The sequence below is a fragment of the Terrapene carolina genome, unplaced genomic scaffold (assembly GCF_002925995.2).
Source record: "Terrapene carolina triunguis isolate 2854851 unplaced genomic scaffold, T_m_triunguis-2.0 Scaffold110, whole genome shotgun sequence".
Lineage (NCBI taxonomy): Eukaryota > Metazoa > Chordata > Testudines > Emydidae > Terrapene > Terrapene triunguis.
The window spans coordinates 605,428-626,001 of record NW_020664461.1 but is presented as its reverse complement, the minus strand read 5'-3'; the positions used below and the strand labels follow the sequence as shown (position 1 = coordinate 626,001).

At 41.5% G+C, this 20,574-nt stretch overlaps 1 protein-coding gene across 1 annotated transcript; it reads left to right on the top strand.

The window, feature by feature from the left end:
- Positions 1-852: 852 nt before the first annotated feature.
- On the top strand, positions 853-19,898 carry CMPK1 (cytidine/uridine monophosphate kinase 1). Its single transcript, XM_024194332.3, has 6 exons — positions 853-1,117; positions 10,838-10,984; positions 13,187-13,339; positions 15,489-15,565; positions 15,644-15,740; positions 17,593-19,898. Exons 1-6 carry the CDS (start codon positions 947-949, stop codon positions 17,632-17,634), a joined length of 687 nt encoding a protein of 228 aa, XP_024050100.1. The 5' UTR covers positions 853-946; the 3' UTR covers positions 17,635-19,898.
- The last annotated feature ends 676 nt before the right edge of the window (positions 19,899-20,574 follow it).

Here is a 20,574-nt window from a genome sequence, read left to right as displayed (position 1 = left end):
TTATACAGAACTTGTACTGTACTGCTTTTATGCCACATTGCTCAGACTTGAAATTCCTGTTAGTTGGGTGCTCCCGAACAGGTGCTCACTGAGAAGGAGTGCCACCGCTGAGGTGCCAAAACCCAGGACATCCGGGAGAAGACTGAGCTGCATGATCCTGGCGTTGTGCGCCCAGAAAACTGAACAGCCGGCACGGCAGTGCCTATTGGGCACCCTGACTGATTTCCCCAGGCAACTATAGTAGCTACCTCAAAATAGGGTGACCAGATGTCCCGATTTTATAGGGACAGTCCTGGTTTGGGGGTCTTTTTCTTACATAGGCTCCTATTACCCCCACCCACTGTCCTGATTTTTCACACTTGCTGTCTGGTTACCCTACCTCAAACAAGGGACAATGCTGGCTGGGAACACCTGGGTGGCGTGGGGGGAACCCCCCCCCCCATTTCCCTTCTGGGCACCCAGACTGCACTCCTAGCCTCTAGGGCCCTCGCTCCTTCCGTGCAAAGCTGGGGAAATGGGCAGATCAGCAGACAGCTTGGACTTTCACGGGTACAGCGCGCCGCGGCCCGAGAGCAGGGCAGGGAGCAAGACACGCCCCCCCCCCCCCCCCCCCCCCCCCCGCGGGGGGGGGGCCCGCCCCCCCCCCCCCCCCCCCCCCCCAGTTCAGCAGCGGGCTGTGTCCCTGCTCCTCCCCGGATCTCGTCTGAGCACCCGCCAGGATTGGCCACGTGCCCCCTGCCTCTGAACGGAGCGGGCGGGTGTCACGTCGTCACTCCCCCACCTCACCCCAGCCGCAGAGAGCGCAGCCCGCGCGCCTCCGCCCCCGGAAGCACTTTCCCTCACACGTCAGCAGCCGGCGTGTGACAGCCGGCGGCGGTTTGGCGGCCTGGACCTCTCTCCCGGCCCCGCTCCCTGGCCCCCTCTCCCCCCCTCCCCCGTGCCGTGCATGTTCTACCGCTGCCTGCTGCTGGTAGCGGCTCGCCTCAGCCCTCGCGCGCGCTGCCTCCGAACCGCCGCCGCTCCTCGCCGCTGCCTCCTCCTCATGAAGCCGCTGGTTGTGTTCGTCCTGGGCGGGCCCGGGGCTGGTAAGGGGACCCAGTGCGCCCGCATCGTGGAGGTGAGAAGCGCAGCGGGGAGGGTCTCCGTGTCCGCAGGAACCCCCCCCTTTCCAGTGCCGCCGCCTCCTCGGAGAGCGAGCGGACTACATCTCCCAGCATGCAACGCGGCGAGGGGCTCTTGGCATCTTCCCTGCGCAGCGGCGCGGGGCATGGCGGGACGGGTAGTCTTGGGGCTGTCTCGTTTCCGTGGCCCTGCAGGGTTGAGCGGGGGCTTGGACATGGGGACCCCAGGGATGGGAGTGGGAGGCGGCCCGTTATAATTGTCTCCCTGGGGTTCGGTTTCCGTTTTTAGGCGGGTAGGGAAGTTCTAGCTCTCAGTCTTGGGGCTATTTTGGGGGCATTTTAAAAGAAACCCCTCTTGTTTCTCCAAGTGCACGTTGGAGCCCCCCCATTTCCCTTCTGGGCACCCAAACTGCACTCCCAGCCTCAAGGGCCCTCGCTCCTTCAGTGCAAAGCTGGGGAAATGGACCTCTCTGCCAGGGGTGTGTGTGGTAGAGGCACAGACGCCCATACTAGACAAGTCACACACTCTTGTGTTTGTAGGCCAAGTTCTGTCTGCATGTTATCCACAGTATCCTGGGCAGAGGTCAGATTGGGGGTGCGGATGGTATTGTGCGGGAAGATGTTCATGATTAACATCAATCACAGACCTAGTTAGAGCTGATGGGTGTGCTTGCCAGAGTCTAGGGACCTGTGTGTCCCATTTCCCCTTACCTTTCTGCCAGGGTCTCTGGATACAGTTACACTGCTAAACCCGCAGCATCGACTCTCAGAGCCTGGGTCAGTTGAGGCCTGGTCTACACTAGAAAATTAGGTCAGTATAACTACATGGCTCAAGGGTGTGAAAAATCCACACCCCTGAGGGATGCAATTAAACCAGCCTCTCATCCCCCAGGCATAGACAGTGCTAAGTCAGTGGGAGAATTCTCCTGTTTCCCTAGCTATTGCCTTTCAGGGATGTGGGAGTACCTACTACAGTGGTGTAGCTGCACTGCTGCAATTTTTTCAGTGTAGACAAGCCCTGACTTGAATTGCAGGGTTAAAATTGCAGTGTGTAGACGTTTGGACCCAGGCTCTGAGACCCACCCCCCTTGCAGGGTTTCAGAGCCCAGGCTTTAGCCCAAGCCCAAGTATCTATACTGCAACTTTTAGTCCCATGAGGCTGAGTCAGCTAACCCAGGCCAGCTGTGGCCATGCCGCAGGTCTTTTATTGCAGTGTCCCCTGTTTCTTACCCCTTTCCCCAAGGTATCTTTTGTATATTTTGTACAGAACCTAACACAACTGTGGTCCCCTCAATGACTGGCCTTAATTACCCCCTACTGTTTGTAGTTCCTGGAAAAGTTGTTGGTAACCCTCCCTCGTGGAGTGGAACACAATCATACATAAACCATTAATAAATTTAAGAGAATGTCCTGCAAAGATACTGCGGGGGGTTTGCAATAGAAGGTACAATGGGTTTATTATTCCAGAGGTATATGGTGCTTTCATCATCATCATCATCATCATGTTCCTATTACGCCTCTGGTGTTTAGGGCAGTGATGAAGCTCATCCACTCCTGTCTGTTTCTAGCAAGTCTTTCAATGGTTCCCCAGCTGTGCCCCAGCTTCCACAGCTCTTCGCCATGTTGTTTTCGGGCAGCCTCATTTTCGCTTGCCTTCAAGTGTCCATCTTATTGCTACTCTGGTGAGGGAATCAGTTTCCATCCGAAGCACATGACCGATCCATCTCTAGCGTCTCCTAGCAATGATGGTGCTCAGATCCTCTTGGCTGCACTGTGTCAATAGATCTTGGTTTGAGATTGTTATCAGAGTTGCGTACTTTCAACACTACTTTATAGTGCAGAATACTGGGGAATGAGAAAGTATGACAAGTCCAAACTGTCTTCATTCCATACAACCTGCCTTAGAAAAATCCTCTGTATCTTTTGGCCCAGAACAATCTTAAACCAAATATGGTGCTTTACAGTAGTTTAAATACACAAAGATCCAGGCCCATGTTCCAAAGAGTTTATGATCTAAACATACAACCAGGGAGTTGATAATTCCGAGGGCAGATAATTTCCTCTGTGCCACTGTAAATTGTGAAAATAAAATTATATTATAAACAACAATAGAAGTGAAATTTTGTTATGCAGCTGAATGTGATGGAGGTCACAAGTTATGCAGAGTGAATCTTTATGTGCTTTATGTGTGTCCTGTGTTAAATTAATCCTTGTCTTTTCTGCCATCAAAGATTTTCAAACTGGCATTAAGAGATTACATGATTTAATTTTTAGAATTTCACACAACTTTTCTAAATATTTAGAATTCATTTTAGTTTAACAGTACTTGAAGGTGGAAAAAATGTTTAGAAGAGTGGGGGGAATAGCTGATGATTAATAGCTGACAATTATTTACATACAGAAGCAGACCTCTTTAAAAATCAGGATGATGAAATTCTGTTCTGTTGGATAGTTATGGTGTATTTAAGGCTAAATGCCTCCAAATAGAGCCTTTTAAAATGGAGTAGACGTGGATATTTTATGCATGATGAGTGCCATAAATGATGGAGGTTTGTCCACACCCACATGAAAGCAATGACTAAGAACCATAACAACGCCCATATTGCTTAAACTACAGAAGGAAAAACCGCAAGTCCTGGCACTAGCATTTGTTTGTTTTCTAGTGATGCGTGGTAGAGTACAGTTATAGTTTCTCCACTGTTCCATTATACCCTAGTTCTCCATATTGTATAACTTGGTTATCAAAATTTGGTCCAGACTGAAAACTGACATTTAAGATTTTATAAAGTGTTGTTGTAGCTGTGTTGGTCTCAGGATATTAGAGAGAGAGAGAAAAGGATACTGTCTCTCTAACTTAAGATTTTAGCCACAAAAGGGTTTTCATCATAAGTTATGAACTCTAACTGAAACAGTTTTTTTAAAAAAAATTAAGTTGTGGGATGTAAGGCTCGTAACTTTCAAAAAGCCTTTTTGTTACTTTGGGTCAAATCCTGTCCTTGGTACACAACAAACAAATAAGCGTCAACCATAGGGAAGTTTTGTAGAGCTGGAGGGAATATAATTACAAGCCATTAATGCAGCCTCAGGGCTGAAGTAGCTTATGTGGCTGCTGCCCCATACTTAGAAATGTAAATCATTTTGGTTTGGTATCCTAAAGTAATTGGATAAAGACCACTTGAGGAGGAGGGAGTCAAATGAGTCATTGCTGCTTGAATTGTATCCACTAGCAGAATAGTATTACATGTTAACTTTGCTAGTAATAAATCTAGGAAGGGGAAATTCTTAGGAGTAAGCAGAGATGAAAGTAAGCCGGTACGGGCCCGTATGGCATACCGGTAAGAAAGTGGTCATCGGTACAGGCTGGTACACAGCTGATGTTAAAGCGTTGCCGCGGCAGCGCTTTAAGAACCGTACCGGCAGGGCTGCTGACGGGGGTGGGGGGCAAAAGGGGCAGCTGCTCCGTGGCCTTTTAAATCGCCGCCGGAGCCCTGGGTGGCGCGGGCCAGGCAGTGCTGAAGGGCTGGCTAGGGGAGTCTGGCCCCAGCCCTGCCCCTTCTGCCCCTCCCCCCCCCTTGCCCAGGAGCCCAGCCGCCCTGCATACAGGTAAGTCCTTTAAGTTACTTTCACCCCTGGGAGTAAGAGACATAGCAAATAGAACTAAGGCTATGTCTACACTGTCAATTGAATGACAAAAAAACTTCTACCTCCAACGACCAGAGTTAGCTTTATTGGCAGGAGAGCCTAACTTTTGTTTTTCAGAGGTGTTAAAAAACACACACACACACGAAAGACAAAAGTTTTGCCGACAACATCTCCTTTCTTGGCTTCTGGGAGAGAAAATAAATACTTGCCTTGCATGACACAAGAGGGAGCACTCCTCTGAGAGCCATAAAGAGAGAGCTTCATGAAGACAGGCAATAACCTGTTGAGTATCACTTCTCAGCAGTCTTCCATTTGAAGATTGGAAATCAAGACTCTGCCACATTTATTTACCAGATTTAAAACTGTTTCCTTTGGATTTTGATCTCATCAAAGTCAATGAATGGATGTTTTGCCATTGAGTTACTATCATTTATTATTTGCATTACTATAGCATCTACGTGCCTCAATCATCGATCAAGATCCCATGGATGTGCTAGGTGTTGTACAAATAGAACAACAAGATGGTCCCTATTCCAAATAGATTACAATCTAAGTATAAGACAATAGACAACCGATGGAAACCGTGAAACAGGGAGATACAATGAAACAACGAGACAGTACTGGTCATCATCATAGGCAGTGGTGTCAGCAGACATAAGTTTTCCCTAGACATCTCAGTGAAGGAGAGTTAGAAGAAGGATAATGAGGTAGCCTTATGGATGTTTACAGGGAGCTCCTCCCAAGCATGAGAGGCAGCATGGGAGAAAGCTGGAAGGTGTTTGAAAATTTAACAAGTTCTGGAGGAGCAGCCCAACTAATCCATTCTGAAAAGCATTCCAGATTAGAATTTAATGTAATTAGAAACATCCCTATTTAACAAGCTCACTTTAAAATACTTCTGTCTTGCTCTTTCCTGTTCAGCTATTTAAAACTATTTTAGTTTGCTGTTGTAAAGAGAATTCCAAAGATTGAGTCAATATTTCTTCTTGCATGAAAAGAAAAAATGCTGAGGAAAATTAAATGGTGCTGTAATCCCATGAAACCAAGGGGATTATTTTTTTTCTTCTTCTTTTCTCCTTAATGTTTAACTTAATGTTAAAAATATCATAATTCTTTAATTGTAGCAAGAAGAGCTACATGTTAATTTTGGTTCTGGACAGTAAAACTTCTTGTTTATAAAAAGCTTTACTCTGGTTTATGGCTTCTGCAGTTCATAGTTAATATGTAAATAAGCATATCTAAATGCAATGCCCATTTGAATAAAAATACAGTAAAGTAATAGAGAACGTAGCTAGAGTTTCTCTTCATGGTCATTTAGGGCAAAATCTTGCATGCTTTATTTTTTTATCCAGCTGTCTGCAGTTTTTTGGGGATTTAAGTAATTATATAGTTTCTTAAATTGTGATTATAGCAAAACTGCCTTTCCAGGCTTCTGTGGGTAGAGTTGGAAAGCAACTAAATGTTTTTAAGCTTGCTTGGTGAGTTGTGTAATGTGTCTGCTGTATTTATTTAGTAGCCAAGTTTTTAAATCCCAAGATCACAGCCATAAAAGGGAAGTATGCACATTATTATTCTGCCCAGGCTCCTTTTTTGAAATTTGCTGTGGCTATCACTGCAGCCAAGCGGATAACCCTAAAGTCTGTTTTTTTTTTTGTTCTGTACTGAAACTTAGAGTAAAGATACACATACGTACTCTATTTTGTATTCTTAGAATTGTAATTTACTTTTGGTACGTTCCTAGGTTATGTCTCTAATACCTGTTTTATAGAACCTAGCTATGTGTAATCTTGTTACATTTTTATGTAATATTAAAAACTTACTTTTAAAAAAGACCTTAGGTACATTTCTGTAGTTAACTGACACTGGTACAACTATCAAAATTCTCCTTTTCTAACTTTTTCCTGCTGGGATTTATCATTCTGAACCTGAAATCTGTTCTCTGTACAGTATGATCACATATGTATTTTATTTCAGTTGTCTAGATTCTGTGGTGATGGGTGCCTTAGAAAAGCATAGGTTTAACACATGCTTTTCGGTGAGGTTTTATGTTAGAGCGTTTTAATGTTTTTAAAATGCCTTAATTGACCACAAAATACAAGGGTGATAGCAGTATTTAGTCTAAACATATATCTGTATGATATGTTTGCATATAGACTCCCTGCTGTATTTCTGTCTACACAGTTTATTGAGAGATTTCTAATAGCATCAGTCTAGCTGCTTAGCCTGGACTGCCACATCAGCACTAGGGGAAGACACTAGCTTCTCTCGTGGATTACCCATGTCACATCCTGACATTGTCCCTCTCCCTGGAGACTGCCACCTGGCTCAACATATGTGCTGAGTTTCCTGGTTTCAATGTATGCATATAACTGAAATGCATACAAAACAGGGATTTTTTTTCCCCTTTGAAAAATAAGAATAAAGGAACCAGGACAACTTCATCAAAACTACCTAATATACATATAGTTTCTACTACTTAGTATGTTACATCCCCAAAGCATTAGCGAACATTAACTCATTCTCACAACACTGTTAGGCATTTGGTTAGTAATGTTATCCCCATTTAGCAAATAGGGAAACTGGAGTACAGCTGGGTGAAATTTTTTGACCAAAACATTTTTTGGCAAATATGCAAGTTGGATGACATCAAAACATTTTGCCAATTCACGTCGATTTTTCCAGATTGTTTTGGTCAATGACAAAAAATAAAAAACCCAACAACCCACCCCTAAAAAAAAAAATCAAAACATTTTGTTTTGACATTTTGTAAATTAAGCGTTTCCAATTTTTTATCAGAGGGGTAGCTGTGTTAGTCTGTATCCACAAAAACAACGAGGAGTCCGGTGGCACCTTAAAGACTAACAGATTTATTTGGGCATAAGCTTTCGTGGGTAAAAAAACACTTCTTCAGATTCATGGAGTGAAAATTACAGATACAAGCATACACCACTGACTGCCTGAGGAAACTACAATGCATTGGTGATTTTCCTGAAAACATCATCCTGGCCACCAAGGACGTAGAAGCTCTTTACACCAATATTCCACATGAGGATGGATTACAAGCTGTCAGGAATAGTATCCCTGATGAGGCCACAGCATACCTGGTGGCTGAGCTTTGTAACTTTGTCCTCACCCACAACTATTTCAGATTTGGGGACAACTTATACCTTCAAGTCAGCGGCACTGCTATGGGTACCCGCATGGCCCCACAGTAAGTCAACATTTTTATGGCTAAGAACAACGCTTCCTCAGCTCTCGCACCCTAGCGCCCCTCCTCTACTTGCGCTACATTGATGACATCTTCATCGTATGGACCCACGTGAAGGAGGCCCTTGAAGAATTCCACCTGTATTTCAACAATTTCCACGCCACCATCAATCTCAGCCTGGACTAGTCCACACAAGAGATCCACTTCCTGGACACGACAGTGCAAATAAGTGATGGTCACATAAACACCACCCTATATTGGAAACTTACTGACTGCTATTCTTACCTACATGCCTCTAGCTTCCATCCAGGACACATCACACAGTCTACAGCCTTTGTCTACATATTGTCTACAGCCAAGCCCTAAGATACAACCGCATTTGCTCCAATCCCTCAGAGAGAGACAAACACCTACAAGATCTTTATCAAGCATTCTTAAAACTACAATACTCACCTGGGGAAGTGAGGAAACAGATTAACAGAGCGAGACGGGTACCCAGAAGTCACGTACTACAGGCCAGGCCTAACAAGGAAAATAACAGAACACCACTGGCCATCACGTACAGCCCCCAGCTAAAACCTCTCCAGCACATCAACAACTATCTACAACCTATCCTGGAAAATGATCCCTCACTCTCACAGACCTTGGGAGGCAGGCCAGTCCTCGCTTACGGATAGCCCCTGAACCTGAAGCAAATACTCATCAGCAATCACACACCACACCACAGAAACACTAACCCAGGAACCAATCCCTATAACAAACCCCGTTGCCTACTCTGTCCCCATATCTACTCTAGCGACACCATCACAGGACCCAGTCATATCAGCCACACCATCAGGGGCTCATTCACCTACACATCTACTAATGTGATATATGCCATCATGTACCAGCAATGCCCCTCTGTCATGTACATTGGCCAAACCGAAGAGTCTCTACGTAAAATAATAAATGGACACAAATCAGACATCCGGAATGGTAACATACAAAAGCCAGTAGGAGAACACTTCAATCTCCGTGGACATTCAATAACAGATTTAAAAGTAGCCATCCTTCAACAACAAAAACTTCAAAAACAGACTTCAAAGAGAAACTGCAGAGCTACAATTCATATGCAAATTTAACACCATCAATTTGGGCCTGAATAGGGACTGGGAGTGGCTGGCTCACTGCAAAAGCAATTTTCCCTCTCTTGGTATTGATACCTCCTCATCAATTATTGGGAGTTGACCACATCCACCCTAACTGAATTGGCCTAGTTATCACTGATTCTCCACTTGTAAGGTAACTCCCTTCTCTTTATGTGCCAGTATATTTATGCTTGGATCTGTAATTTTCACACCATGCATCTGAAGAAGTGGGTTTTTTACCCACGAAAGCTTATGCCCAAATAAATCTGTTAGTCTTTAAGGTGCCACCGGACTCCTCCAATTTTTTATTTGACATAACTGTTCACTTTGAAATTTCCTTTCTTTTTATTTTAAAAAGAACTAAAAATGTAAAAAAGGTTCAAATGAAATGAAACATTTTGTTTGGTTCACAACTGTTTTTTTAAAAAAAGAATGATACAGACTAACAGGGCTACCACTCTGAAAACTATTTTTAGCCGTTTCTCGGAATTGCCAACAGACCAAAAAATCCATTATTCACACAGCTTTTACAGCGGAGTATAAGTGATTTGTCCAAGGCCACAGAAGGCGTCAGAGTCAGAAGTAGAAAGCAGGTATTTCTGGCTTCCAGCACTGTGCTTGGAGCATGCTGCCTTGCTAAATAAAGAACTCTAGTCAAAACATATAGTAGTCCCATATCTGCAGCAAAGGTAGGTAGTTATTTTAAAATACAAGCCTGCCTTTAAACTTACCAAGTAAAGCAGTTGTTTTGACTCCTTTTCACTTGCTAAATTAAAATTTAATCTACTGGCTAACATTGTCAGTGAATTTCTAAATAGCCATGTATTTTGGATGGGACTGCAACATGTATCTTTTAGTCTTTTGGTTTACTTTAAACATCTAATTCATTACAAGGGGTAAAATTTTCAAAGGTGTCTAAGGCCTGGTCCACACTACCCCCCCACTTCGGACTAAGGTACGCAAATTCAGCTACGTTAATAACGTAGCTGAATTCGAAGTACCTTAGTCCGAACTTACCACGGGTCCAGACGCGGCAGGAAGGCTCCCCCGTCGATGCCGCGTACTCCTCTCGCCGAGCTGGAGTACCGGCGTCAACGGCGAGCACTTCCGGGATTGATTTATCGCGTCTAAACCAGACGCGATAAATCGATCCCAGAACATCGATTGCCTGCCGTCGGACCCTCCGGTAAGTGTAGACGTACCCAAAGTGACTAAGGGCTTGTCTACGCTTAAAACACTACAGCAGCACGGTGTAGAAGACACTACCTACACCCACGGGAGGGGTTCTCCTGTTGGCAAAGATAATCCACCTCCCCATGAAGCAGGAACTTCAATCTAGTGCTGTCTACATGGGGACTTAGGTCAGTTTAACTATGCCACTTGGGGTGTGTGGATTGTGTGCACCCTTGACCAACGTAGTTAAACCAACCTAAGTTTTGAGTGTCGACCAGCCTAAGGAGCCTATGTCTCATTTTCAAAAGTCACGTAGGCATTTTTGAAAATTTTTACCCAAGGTGCCACAGTCTGCCAGGCTTCCTGCACATATTGGGTATACTGTGAAATCATGACAAGAGGCTGAAAATAGAATGCTTTTTATCCAAACTGACTATTATTGGCTATAAGTTTGCCTTTTTATTAATAGGATAATGTAATTAATTTTAACAGCTAGGTTAATTTAGTATATGTACTTACTCAGAGGAATCTTCATCTGCTTAACACTATTGTTCTATGTATTTCAGAAATATGGGTACACCCACCTTTCTGCAGGCGATCTCCTTCGAGATGAACGAAAAAGGCCAGGCTCTCAGTATGGAGAACTAATTGAAAAATATATTAAAGAGGGAGCAATCGTACCAGTTGAGATTACTATCAGCTTGTTGAAGAGGGTAAGAAAAGTGAAGGTTGTTGTCTTGATGGTTCACCTTTCCAAGCAAACAAGGTAGTGGATGTAGCCTGAGAAAACATTTCCCTCCCTTTGAAGTGAGCAAGAGGAAAATGATAGGCAATGGGTGCATGTTGTATACATTGCTTCTCCTTAAAATCACATATGGCTATGTTATGGTCCTTACAGAAGGCAAGAGGTAATGCCTTTCATTACATAAAGCACAAAGAGGACACTTGATACATTTTATTATTTTTATAATGTTTTCTCTGACGTTTTTAACTGAAACTAACTCAAAACCAAGTACATTCAGGGCACATTGTATTTTGTAAGAGTACATTTCAGCATCTTGTAGAATATAAAAATAACTTCCCCAACCAGATTTGTGCACAGCATGAGGTTGTTGAGATCTTGCTTGACAAGTTGGAGCCCAGAGTAAACTCTTACATCCTTTGAAATTGTAAAACAATGAATCGTGAAGTTTATATCAATAATATTACTGCTAAAGCTGTTGTGGCAAATGGCTGCGGCTATTGTGGTGGGTCCCGCGCTTTTCCTTGGTGTGATGGGTTAGGGTGCTACCCCTTGCCCCCATTCTTGGGCATTGACAGCTCCGCTAGTGCCCTGGTGGGGGAGAAAAGGGGAGTAGGGAAGGGACTTGGGTCCGCCCTCTACTCCGGGTCCCAGCCCCTTCAGCTTCGCAGGCTTCGTACTCTCTTTCCCCTTGGGCAGGGTTTCTCTTGGTCCTCTGTGCTGGGGGAGTCCCTTTGCTCTGCTTGGGCAGGGTTTCCCTTCCCCTGGTACTCTGATCCTCTGGTCAATAACAGTACTCAGCTCTCCTTACCTTTGGCTGTCTGACTGAAGCAGGGTTTTTTTATTAGGTCTCTGGCAGGGCCATAATTGGCTCCAGTACTCTTAATTAACCTGTAGTAACCTTTCCTCAGTCCGCAGGGAATAAGGCCCCGATCATCCTGGGGCTTATGTACCTCCCATCTATCACTCTCCTGCTGCCCTCTGGCCCTGGCGTATCACACTGTGAAGCAGTAAAATAATGAGAGTGCCTTTAAGACAGTAGAGGAGTACATTCTGTAGATACGTGAATGACCAAGTTATGTTGATTAGAACCCCCCACAATACACCTTTCAAGATCCATGGGTCCTACACATGCTTATCATAACATGTGGTACATCTCATCCAGTGCACCAAAAGCCCCAATGACAACTATCTGAGTGAAATAAAACTATCTGAAATGAACTCAGACAGAAAAATTATAAAAGAAAATCACCATATCATCATTTTCACAAAGTGATCACCCTGTATCTGACCTCTCAGTCCTTATCCTCAAAGGAAGTCTGTACAACACCTTCAAAAGATGAGCTGGGGAGCTTAAATTCGTAGCTTTGCTAGACACTAAATATCATGGACTTAATAAAGACACTCGGACAGGTGACACGTGGGAGGGACACCGGGGGGGGACACCAGATAAAGGGGGAGCACGTGACCCCCCCCCCAATGACTCCTCGCCCCCAGCCTGGGGCCCCCCGCACTCTCACCATCCCACGTTACCTGGGGGGGGAGGGGAGGAGCTCTGTCCTCATGCTGTGCCAGCTCTCCCTGGCATATGGAGCCACTCCCAGATGCTGCCCGGTGCAGCGCAGCGGCTGCCTGGGAGAGGGCAGCTGCCTGGGAGCATGCAACCACTGCGCTGCACCGGGCAGCATCCCAGGCAGCGTGGCTGGAAGAGGAGAGGCTCTGGCCCTGCCTCTTCCCTTCTGGCTCTGGCCCCGCCCCTTCATCTCCCCGGCTGCTGGCCCCTCCCCTCCTCTCCCCTCCCCTGGCATTTGGGGGGGGCGTGTGACCCTTTGGGCCCCTCCTGCTCTTCCCTCTTTTTTTTGTCCTATGACTGCAGAGGTGTTAACTGGCCACTACATCTTGAATGGTCTCTTACAATGTGTGTTAACTCCTTATGCTAAACAATCTGTTCGACCTTGTATTCAGCTGTGAAAGTCTGGGTACCTCACTTTTCCCATACCTGAAGAGTTCTGTGTCCGCTCCAAAGCTTGTCTCTTTCACTAACAGACATTGGTCCAATAAAACTATCCAGTTAAAAGTTTGTAAATCATGTCAACATCTGACCAAAATTTAAGAGACAAATATATTATTTTGTGTGTAAGAAGTTCTTGAACTGACCTCTACTATCTATTAGGCTATGGATCAAACAATGGCTGCCAATGTCCAAAAGTACAAATTCTTGATTGATGGATTCCCCAGAAATGAAGACAATCTTCAAGGCTGGAATAAGACTATGGATGGAAAGGCAGATGTGTCTTTTGTTCTGTTTTTCGACTGCGACAACGAGGTATTGAAATATCATTGCTGTGCACTTTTCTCACATGTTGTATGATGAGAGGCAGACAGCGAGAACAGTAAAACTGTGTTGGAGGGACTGAATTTTCCAATATGTATGAGCATTAGCAACATGAGAAGGAAGTCCTGGACTATGACTACTGAGGATTTTTGGCAGTTCGCTTGGCAGCTATAAAACTTCTTGTGTAAAATGGGGTTAATAATCTGACCTCCTTTTGTAAAATGGTTTTAGATCTAAGTATTGCTGTTATTGTGTTCTTCAGAATAGCAAGTGTCCAGTTGCGTAAAGAAATTATATTGAACAACAATTCTGAACAATTTCGTTTTTCCTTAAGAACCCTTTGAAATCAAAAGGATTGTGTCACATAAGAATACACAAGATGCTCCTGTGATGTTAGGAAAACTTTCCACCTACAGTGTGTATAGCCTGATGCCATAGTTGAGAGCAGAATCAATTTGCCAGCATCTTCCTCTGATCACTTCTAAGGTGCTGGCAGAGTGATTCAGAATTTTTCATAGTTGGTGAATTTTACTAGGACGCTGAGTAATCAAAACAGCTTTTCTAAATGAGTAACTAGATTACAATTAAAAGAACAAGAAGACTAACACGGCTACCATTCTGAAACCTAGATTACAATGGTATTCTGACAATGATGTATTAAATTAAAATAACAAATGCCATGTATACTCTATAATATGCCATTGCCCTTGAGATGTAAGCATTAAAACTACTCAGAAACTGAAAGTTTTAAAATGTTAGATAGATTGACCTTCTGTGGAACTTTTTATTATTAATTTTTTTAATTTTAAAAATCTACTTTTCATTTTTTTTTTTCAATTTCAAAATAGCAAATTTTTAATTTTGGGAAAAAATCCCGTAGTTAAACTGATCAGTCAAACTTGGGAATTCAAAAGATGACAAGCTGAAAAAAACATGCCAAAGAACAAGCAACAGGCTAAATTTTTCCATCAGAAATTTCTATCAATCAGATACATTAGAGGGGGAAAAAAAAAAAAAACCTGAATGAAAACTTTTATTTTTGAAAAAAGATGATTTCTTCCCCTCCCCAAAAGTTCTTGTTCAAATTGTTTTGACTAGCTCTAGTAATCTACAATAATAACTGAATGGTCTTTTACTTTAAGTTAAATCAGGGATGTATTCCATATGAAAAATTGTTTTAAAAGATCCCTCTCTTGCATCTTGACATATATCAAAAATTGTTTGTCATATATTATCAAGATTATTCATTTAACATTAAAATATAACCATAACTTTATATGTATTCAATAACTATTAACCATAGTTATACTTTATTCACAATATATATTACAGATCAGAATAATTTAATAAATACAGTGATATTGACTGAACAAAAATTAAGATGCTTGTCATTCAGACCTAGTAAGTTAACATGTAGTATGTGTACCTTAAATATTATAAAAACAACAAGGGATCCCGTGGAACCTTAAAGACTAACAGATTTATTTGGGCATAAGTTTTTGTGGGTTAAAACCACTTCTTCAGAAGTGGCATCTGAAGAAGTGGTGTTTTAACCACGAAAGTTTATGCCTAAATAAATCTGTTAGTCTTTAAGGTGCCACCAGACTCCTTGTTGTTTTTGTGGATACAGACTAACACAGCTACCCCCTGATACTTAAATATTATAGGCTTGCATTTTCAAAAGAGACTAATGATTTTTTTTTTTATGTATTCATTTTTAGTGGCTAAACGTGACACTTAGAGTCTGATTTTCAGACAGTGCTGAGCATCAGCTCTCTGAAAGTTAGGTATTCAATCTTAGTGTCTCAGATTGGGCACCCAAAATCATTAGTCACCTTTGAAACTGTAAGCCAGCACCTTCCCCGCTCCCCCCTCACCGCATCCCCCTTTCCCAAGCCACAATTAAAAAGGCAGGTGAATCAAAAACTAATTCATATTACTGTCTAGATCTAGCTAATCTTTTGTAAAATATATGCACTGAACCATGTGTGTGCATGCTCAGTCTCCCTCAAATCTGTTTTGCACGTTAATGAACTAGGCCTATTGAACAAAGGACAAAGGTTTGTTATTAAGTCTATCTTCAGATATATAAAGATAATAGTCACATGCTTTTAAGAGTTCATTCTGTGTTTGTTGTTAGATATGTATTGACCGCTGCCTTGAAAGAGGAAAGAGCAGTGGTAGGAGTGATGACAACCGAGAGAGTCTAGAAAAGAGGTACTGTACCCAGAACTTTTCATAGTTATGTTTCTTGTTTTCTTTGTATGATGTGATACATGTTTTTCTGTCTTATAGACTTCACACATACCTGCAGTCAACTAGGCCCATAATAGACCAATATGAGAAAATGGGGAAAGTCAGGAAAGTGGATGCCTCTAAATCTGTTGATGAAGTAAGTTTCAAGGACAAAAAAATTTTTGGGCTTACAATAACATGGTATATATTTTTGGATCCCTTCTTCTGAGATGTAGAGTCAATGATATCCCTTCTCTCCATCCCTTACATATAGTCTTCCTCTTTTTGGAGTGTCTATGAAATGTCAAATACTGTACAACAATTTATTTTTTTTGGTGGTAGGATTCTTACAAGAGCTCCCCATTTTATCACCTTTAATCACCTCCTTTTCCTGCTCCTCAAAAACTGCCTTCTCACAGGAAGAGAGGAGAGCTAGAGAGGGCTCCATGTAGTAAGTCAACTGGGGTTGTGATGTGCTTCCTGTTCACCCCAGGGCTGAATGCATTGCATCACAATGCTATTAGCCTTTGTGCGTTCAGGACCAAGGCACCAAGCTCTAGTTCTTAACACTGAGACCCAGTGAAACAAGGTATTATGCAATCCCAGACCAGTCACCAGGCTGGATCATAATATAGATTTTTCAATCTACTCTTCCAAGGCCTGGTCTACACTGGCGGGGAGGATCGATCTAAGTTACGCAACTTCAGCTACGTGAATAACGTAGCTGAAGTCGACGTACTAAGATCGACTTACAGTAGTGTCTTCACCGCAGTGAGTCGACTGCTGCCGCTCCCCCATTTCGCAGCGGTGGAGTTCAGGAGTCAACGAGAGAGTGCTCAGGGGTTGATTTATCTAGACTAGACGCAATAAATCGACCCCCGCTGGATCGATCACTGCCCGCCAATCCGGCGGGTAGTGTAGACATACCGCAAGAGAGTTTTGGGGAGCAAAGGTGGATCAGGATTCACTTACCGAAACCTCAAGGATGATTGAAAGCTAGGTGTTTGGGTACATCTCTAATTGAAATGGATTCTGTCTAGTCAAATTTGGCCCAGAGTTTGGAATTTGTTAAAATATATTTTTATGAAACCTAAAACCAAATGAAATGTGTTAAGAACTGATGTAAATAGCATCTGAAGGAAGACATTTGCAGTGCACACAACTGGAAGTTTTATTGCTTCTACAAAACTCAGGAATTATGCTTTATATTCATAAGCTCTATCTACTGCCACCTTGACTATTAACTAATTATTTACATATATACAGATGGAGCACTCCTGTAACAAAATGTTTCCATACATTGAATTTTTTTTCCTCCTCAACTGGGAACCAGTTTTGTTTCAAACAAATATTCCCGTACAATTCAAACACTGCAGTTTCTATACCAGCGCATGGAAATATGAAAATGAAGTAAAATAGAAACTAACTAAAAACAAAAATGAAATTTATTAGCCTCTTTTCATTATTGAAGCTGAATGAAATGCAAAAACTAAACATTATAAGTAGAAAAAAGTTTTGGTTTTACTAATCATTGGTGTTTCCCTCATATCAAAGGTTGGGAAATTGGGCCTCCATTTTGCAATTAGTTCAGTACATACAGATCACTGGTAGTCAAGCCACAAGGGTTCACCTACCTGGATCTTCTTGTGGCAGAGACCTGTTTTTTTTTTAAACTGTGTTTTTGTTGTTTAGATTTTGTTTTTTAATTTAATATTCCTTTTGAAGAGTTTTCTGCTAGAGACGGTTTGCTCTCATGCTGCCACACACACACAAAAAATGTAATAATGTTGATAACCTAAAAAAAATAGATGGAAATGAGAGACTAAATAGGATTTGGTGCCAGATTCCCTCCCCTCTATTCTGATATGCACGTCTTTTAAAAAATTAACTAAGTATTGTACATTTAAAAAAACATTGATTTACCATCAATAACTGTGTGGGGTGGTCTAACTTTAAATTGCTGAATATGTAACGTTCCATAATTTTAATTAAATGTTTCTCTCTTTCAGGTTTTTGGTAAGGTTGTGAAAATTTTTGACAAAGAAGGCTAGTTCCATTCTTGAAAGTTCCCTTGAAATTGTGCTTGAATCTTGGGTTTAATAGCTGCTACTAAATTCAACACTTTTGTAATCATTTTAAAGGTTTTTTTTAAATGGTTCTTGTATTCACAGATAGTTGGAAAAGCAATTAATTGAAAATGAAATTGTTTTTAAAATAGGAATGGATTCATTTATTGTGGCTATAGTAGACAATACATTTCAGGATTCTTCTCTAACTTAGTTCAGTTACTTACAAAATAAAGATAATAGTCAAAATCGATCTGGAGAGACTATCAATCCTTTTACAGTTTGCCATTCATGGGCAGCCCTTCTTATTTCTTATTGCCATAAGTCTGTTTTTAAGAGTCCAGTAAATAGCAATGATAAGCGGCAGGGCCTACATATCTTTTTTTTATTTTTAAACAAAACTCTCAGCCTGGTTTTGGACCAAACTTAGGAAACTTTTTCCAAATAAAATTTTATGCAATTGATTGTTCTTTTATCCCACAGCTGAATTCTGTAAACAGAACTGTAAAATTAGCATGTGCATTTGTTTTAGAACTTCTTGTCTAACTAATTTAATACAGTGTGAAGCTGTTCAGCAATAGATGTACAAAGTGCTTTGGTAAAGTGGTACTCTCTTATGACTCTGGGTGCATACCATGTGTAGTAACTTATTGAGTACTTAGAGAAAATTTACCCCCTTTGTGTAGTCGTCATATGCAAGAGGTTAAGAATACAATTGCGGTCAGTTTAGTATCTATGCACTCACTTTGTGATGGTAATTATGCTCTTAAGTATAATGAAGTTGTTAGACAGTGACAAACCTCCAAGAAGATGTATAGTAAAACTATTCTTTTAACAGTTCTGTTTTTGTAACAAATGAAAGGGCATTTCTGTATTATTGAATATTGTATTGTTGAATACTTTAAGGTTTGTTATATAGGGAAAGAGATTTTTATGGTTAAACTTGTAGTTTCCCTAAAATTGTATAATTTTAATAGTTTGTTTTAAAAAGTTTTTTTTTAATTATTGCACTTTGTTTGACCAGTTTGAATTTTTTTTAAAAATGTTTCATTCCCTTAAACAAATTAGTTCATGCCTTATGGCATTATCTTGAATTAGTGCAGTTGTCAACAGTAATAGTTGGAATAAACAAGTGACTGGTTGAAACAAGCCATCATGTATTTAAGTATTGTACAGTTGTGATATAGTTATGACTTTCTTTTGTTAAATACCATTTTTCCCACAAGCTTTAATGTTCATAGCCATATATGGGTCCAATCCTGCATTCCTCATGCACCCAAAACTTTCGTTAAGGGACATCCAGAAACCTGAGGATGAGTATTTTAACTTTTTTTTTTTTTTGTGTGTGTGCGTTATCCATTAAGATTATTTTTGCTACATCAGCTGCTGCTATAATTGGATGTGATACTCTAACAGACGTTGTGATGTATAGGGGGAAACGGTTTTGAATTTTTGGGCTTCAGCTCGTCTTTAAATCCTACTTGGGGAAGTCACAAGTGAGTTAATGGTAGTTTTGATTTTTAATCACAAATACTTTGGTCCTGATCCTGCACTTGGATCTGCTCAGGCCAACTCTTGCATGAGGCTCTGTTTACTTTATTGAGGCTTATAAGACTGCGGGTTCAGAGTTTTTAATATGCAATGGAACATAGCTAAAAGAGATTTTTCCCCCAACACATTGGATGTTTAAAATCAGACTATTGAGCACAAATAGTATGAAGCTTAGTAACACAGAAAATATGCACCATGCCTTGTTCCTGAGAATTTGGAAGAGTTTCACAAAATCCTTTAAATGCTTTCACCTGATTAATTCCCCCCCTTTTCAAAACTACTGAACTCTGTTTTCCGTGTCTAAATGTGCTGACCTAAGACCGGATGAAATGGAACTGCAGTTCTGATATAAAAGCTAAAATCAAGACTCAATCGCTTTTGTAGGCAGATTGAAGAAATCTCTCTCAATATGTAAATATTTATTTTGGTGTTATTTTAATAATATTGGCTTTTAAGAGTTCTACTAAGAATAGATACTCAATTTCCTCTCATCGTATACCTTACCATGTATTTAAGAACTGAAGCCAAATAAGTAGCAGTTACTTAGGAATAAGTTTAAAAAAAACTGTTTTAAAAACAAAAAATGTTGGCAATATTGAATTTGGAGTAAATTGTGCATTTTGTCCTTCTGTTTATTGAAGATGCCGTTAATGTGGCACTTAGTTTTATTCAAGATGAGACATAATTGAAATTAAATTAAATAAAAAAATAGAAGTAATATATCAATGTATCTTTTCCATGTAGCGGCGTACTGTACAAAGAATCGGCCAATACATTTTGCTCTGTGGCTTCATCCAAGTTCCTGGCTTACATTTATGATCTGCCATGAAAAATGACAAATTAAGGATATATTCCTATACTTAAACACACAGGGTCCAAGGTCAGAAAATGAGGCCCCAGAGACCCTACTCAACCCAGGTTAAGACCTGGGAGCATACAGTATTTGAAAATATGGCTTTGCTCCTTCTCTCTGCTATGTATATAATGTTATCTAATCATGCAGTGATAATTCATCTGATCCATCTGTAAAAGAAAAAGGACCCATCAGTGTTGGGACATGGATCAAAAAAGCTGTTTCTGGTCTACAACTGCTATCAAAAGGTTCATATTTCTTTTCCTTCCGCTCCCGACCCCCCAGAGCTTTATTCAACCATCAGCTGCTCTCTTTGGTGCCAAGGCACTGCAAGCTCCTGTAGCCATCTCTGTGCTCTCAAGGGAACTTTTCACCTTTGAGCTAGTATGGATGTCCTTTCGCTGTCTGAGTTCCCCCATAATTCTTTTCAATGGCACTTGGTCTTCTCTAAGTGTGTCGGCCCCGTGCGCAGCCTGTTGAGTCTTAGATGCCCCATAAATCTGGCTTCCTCAATAGAACCC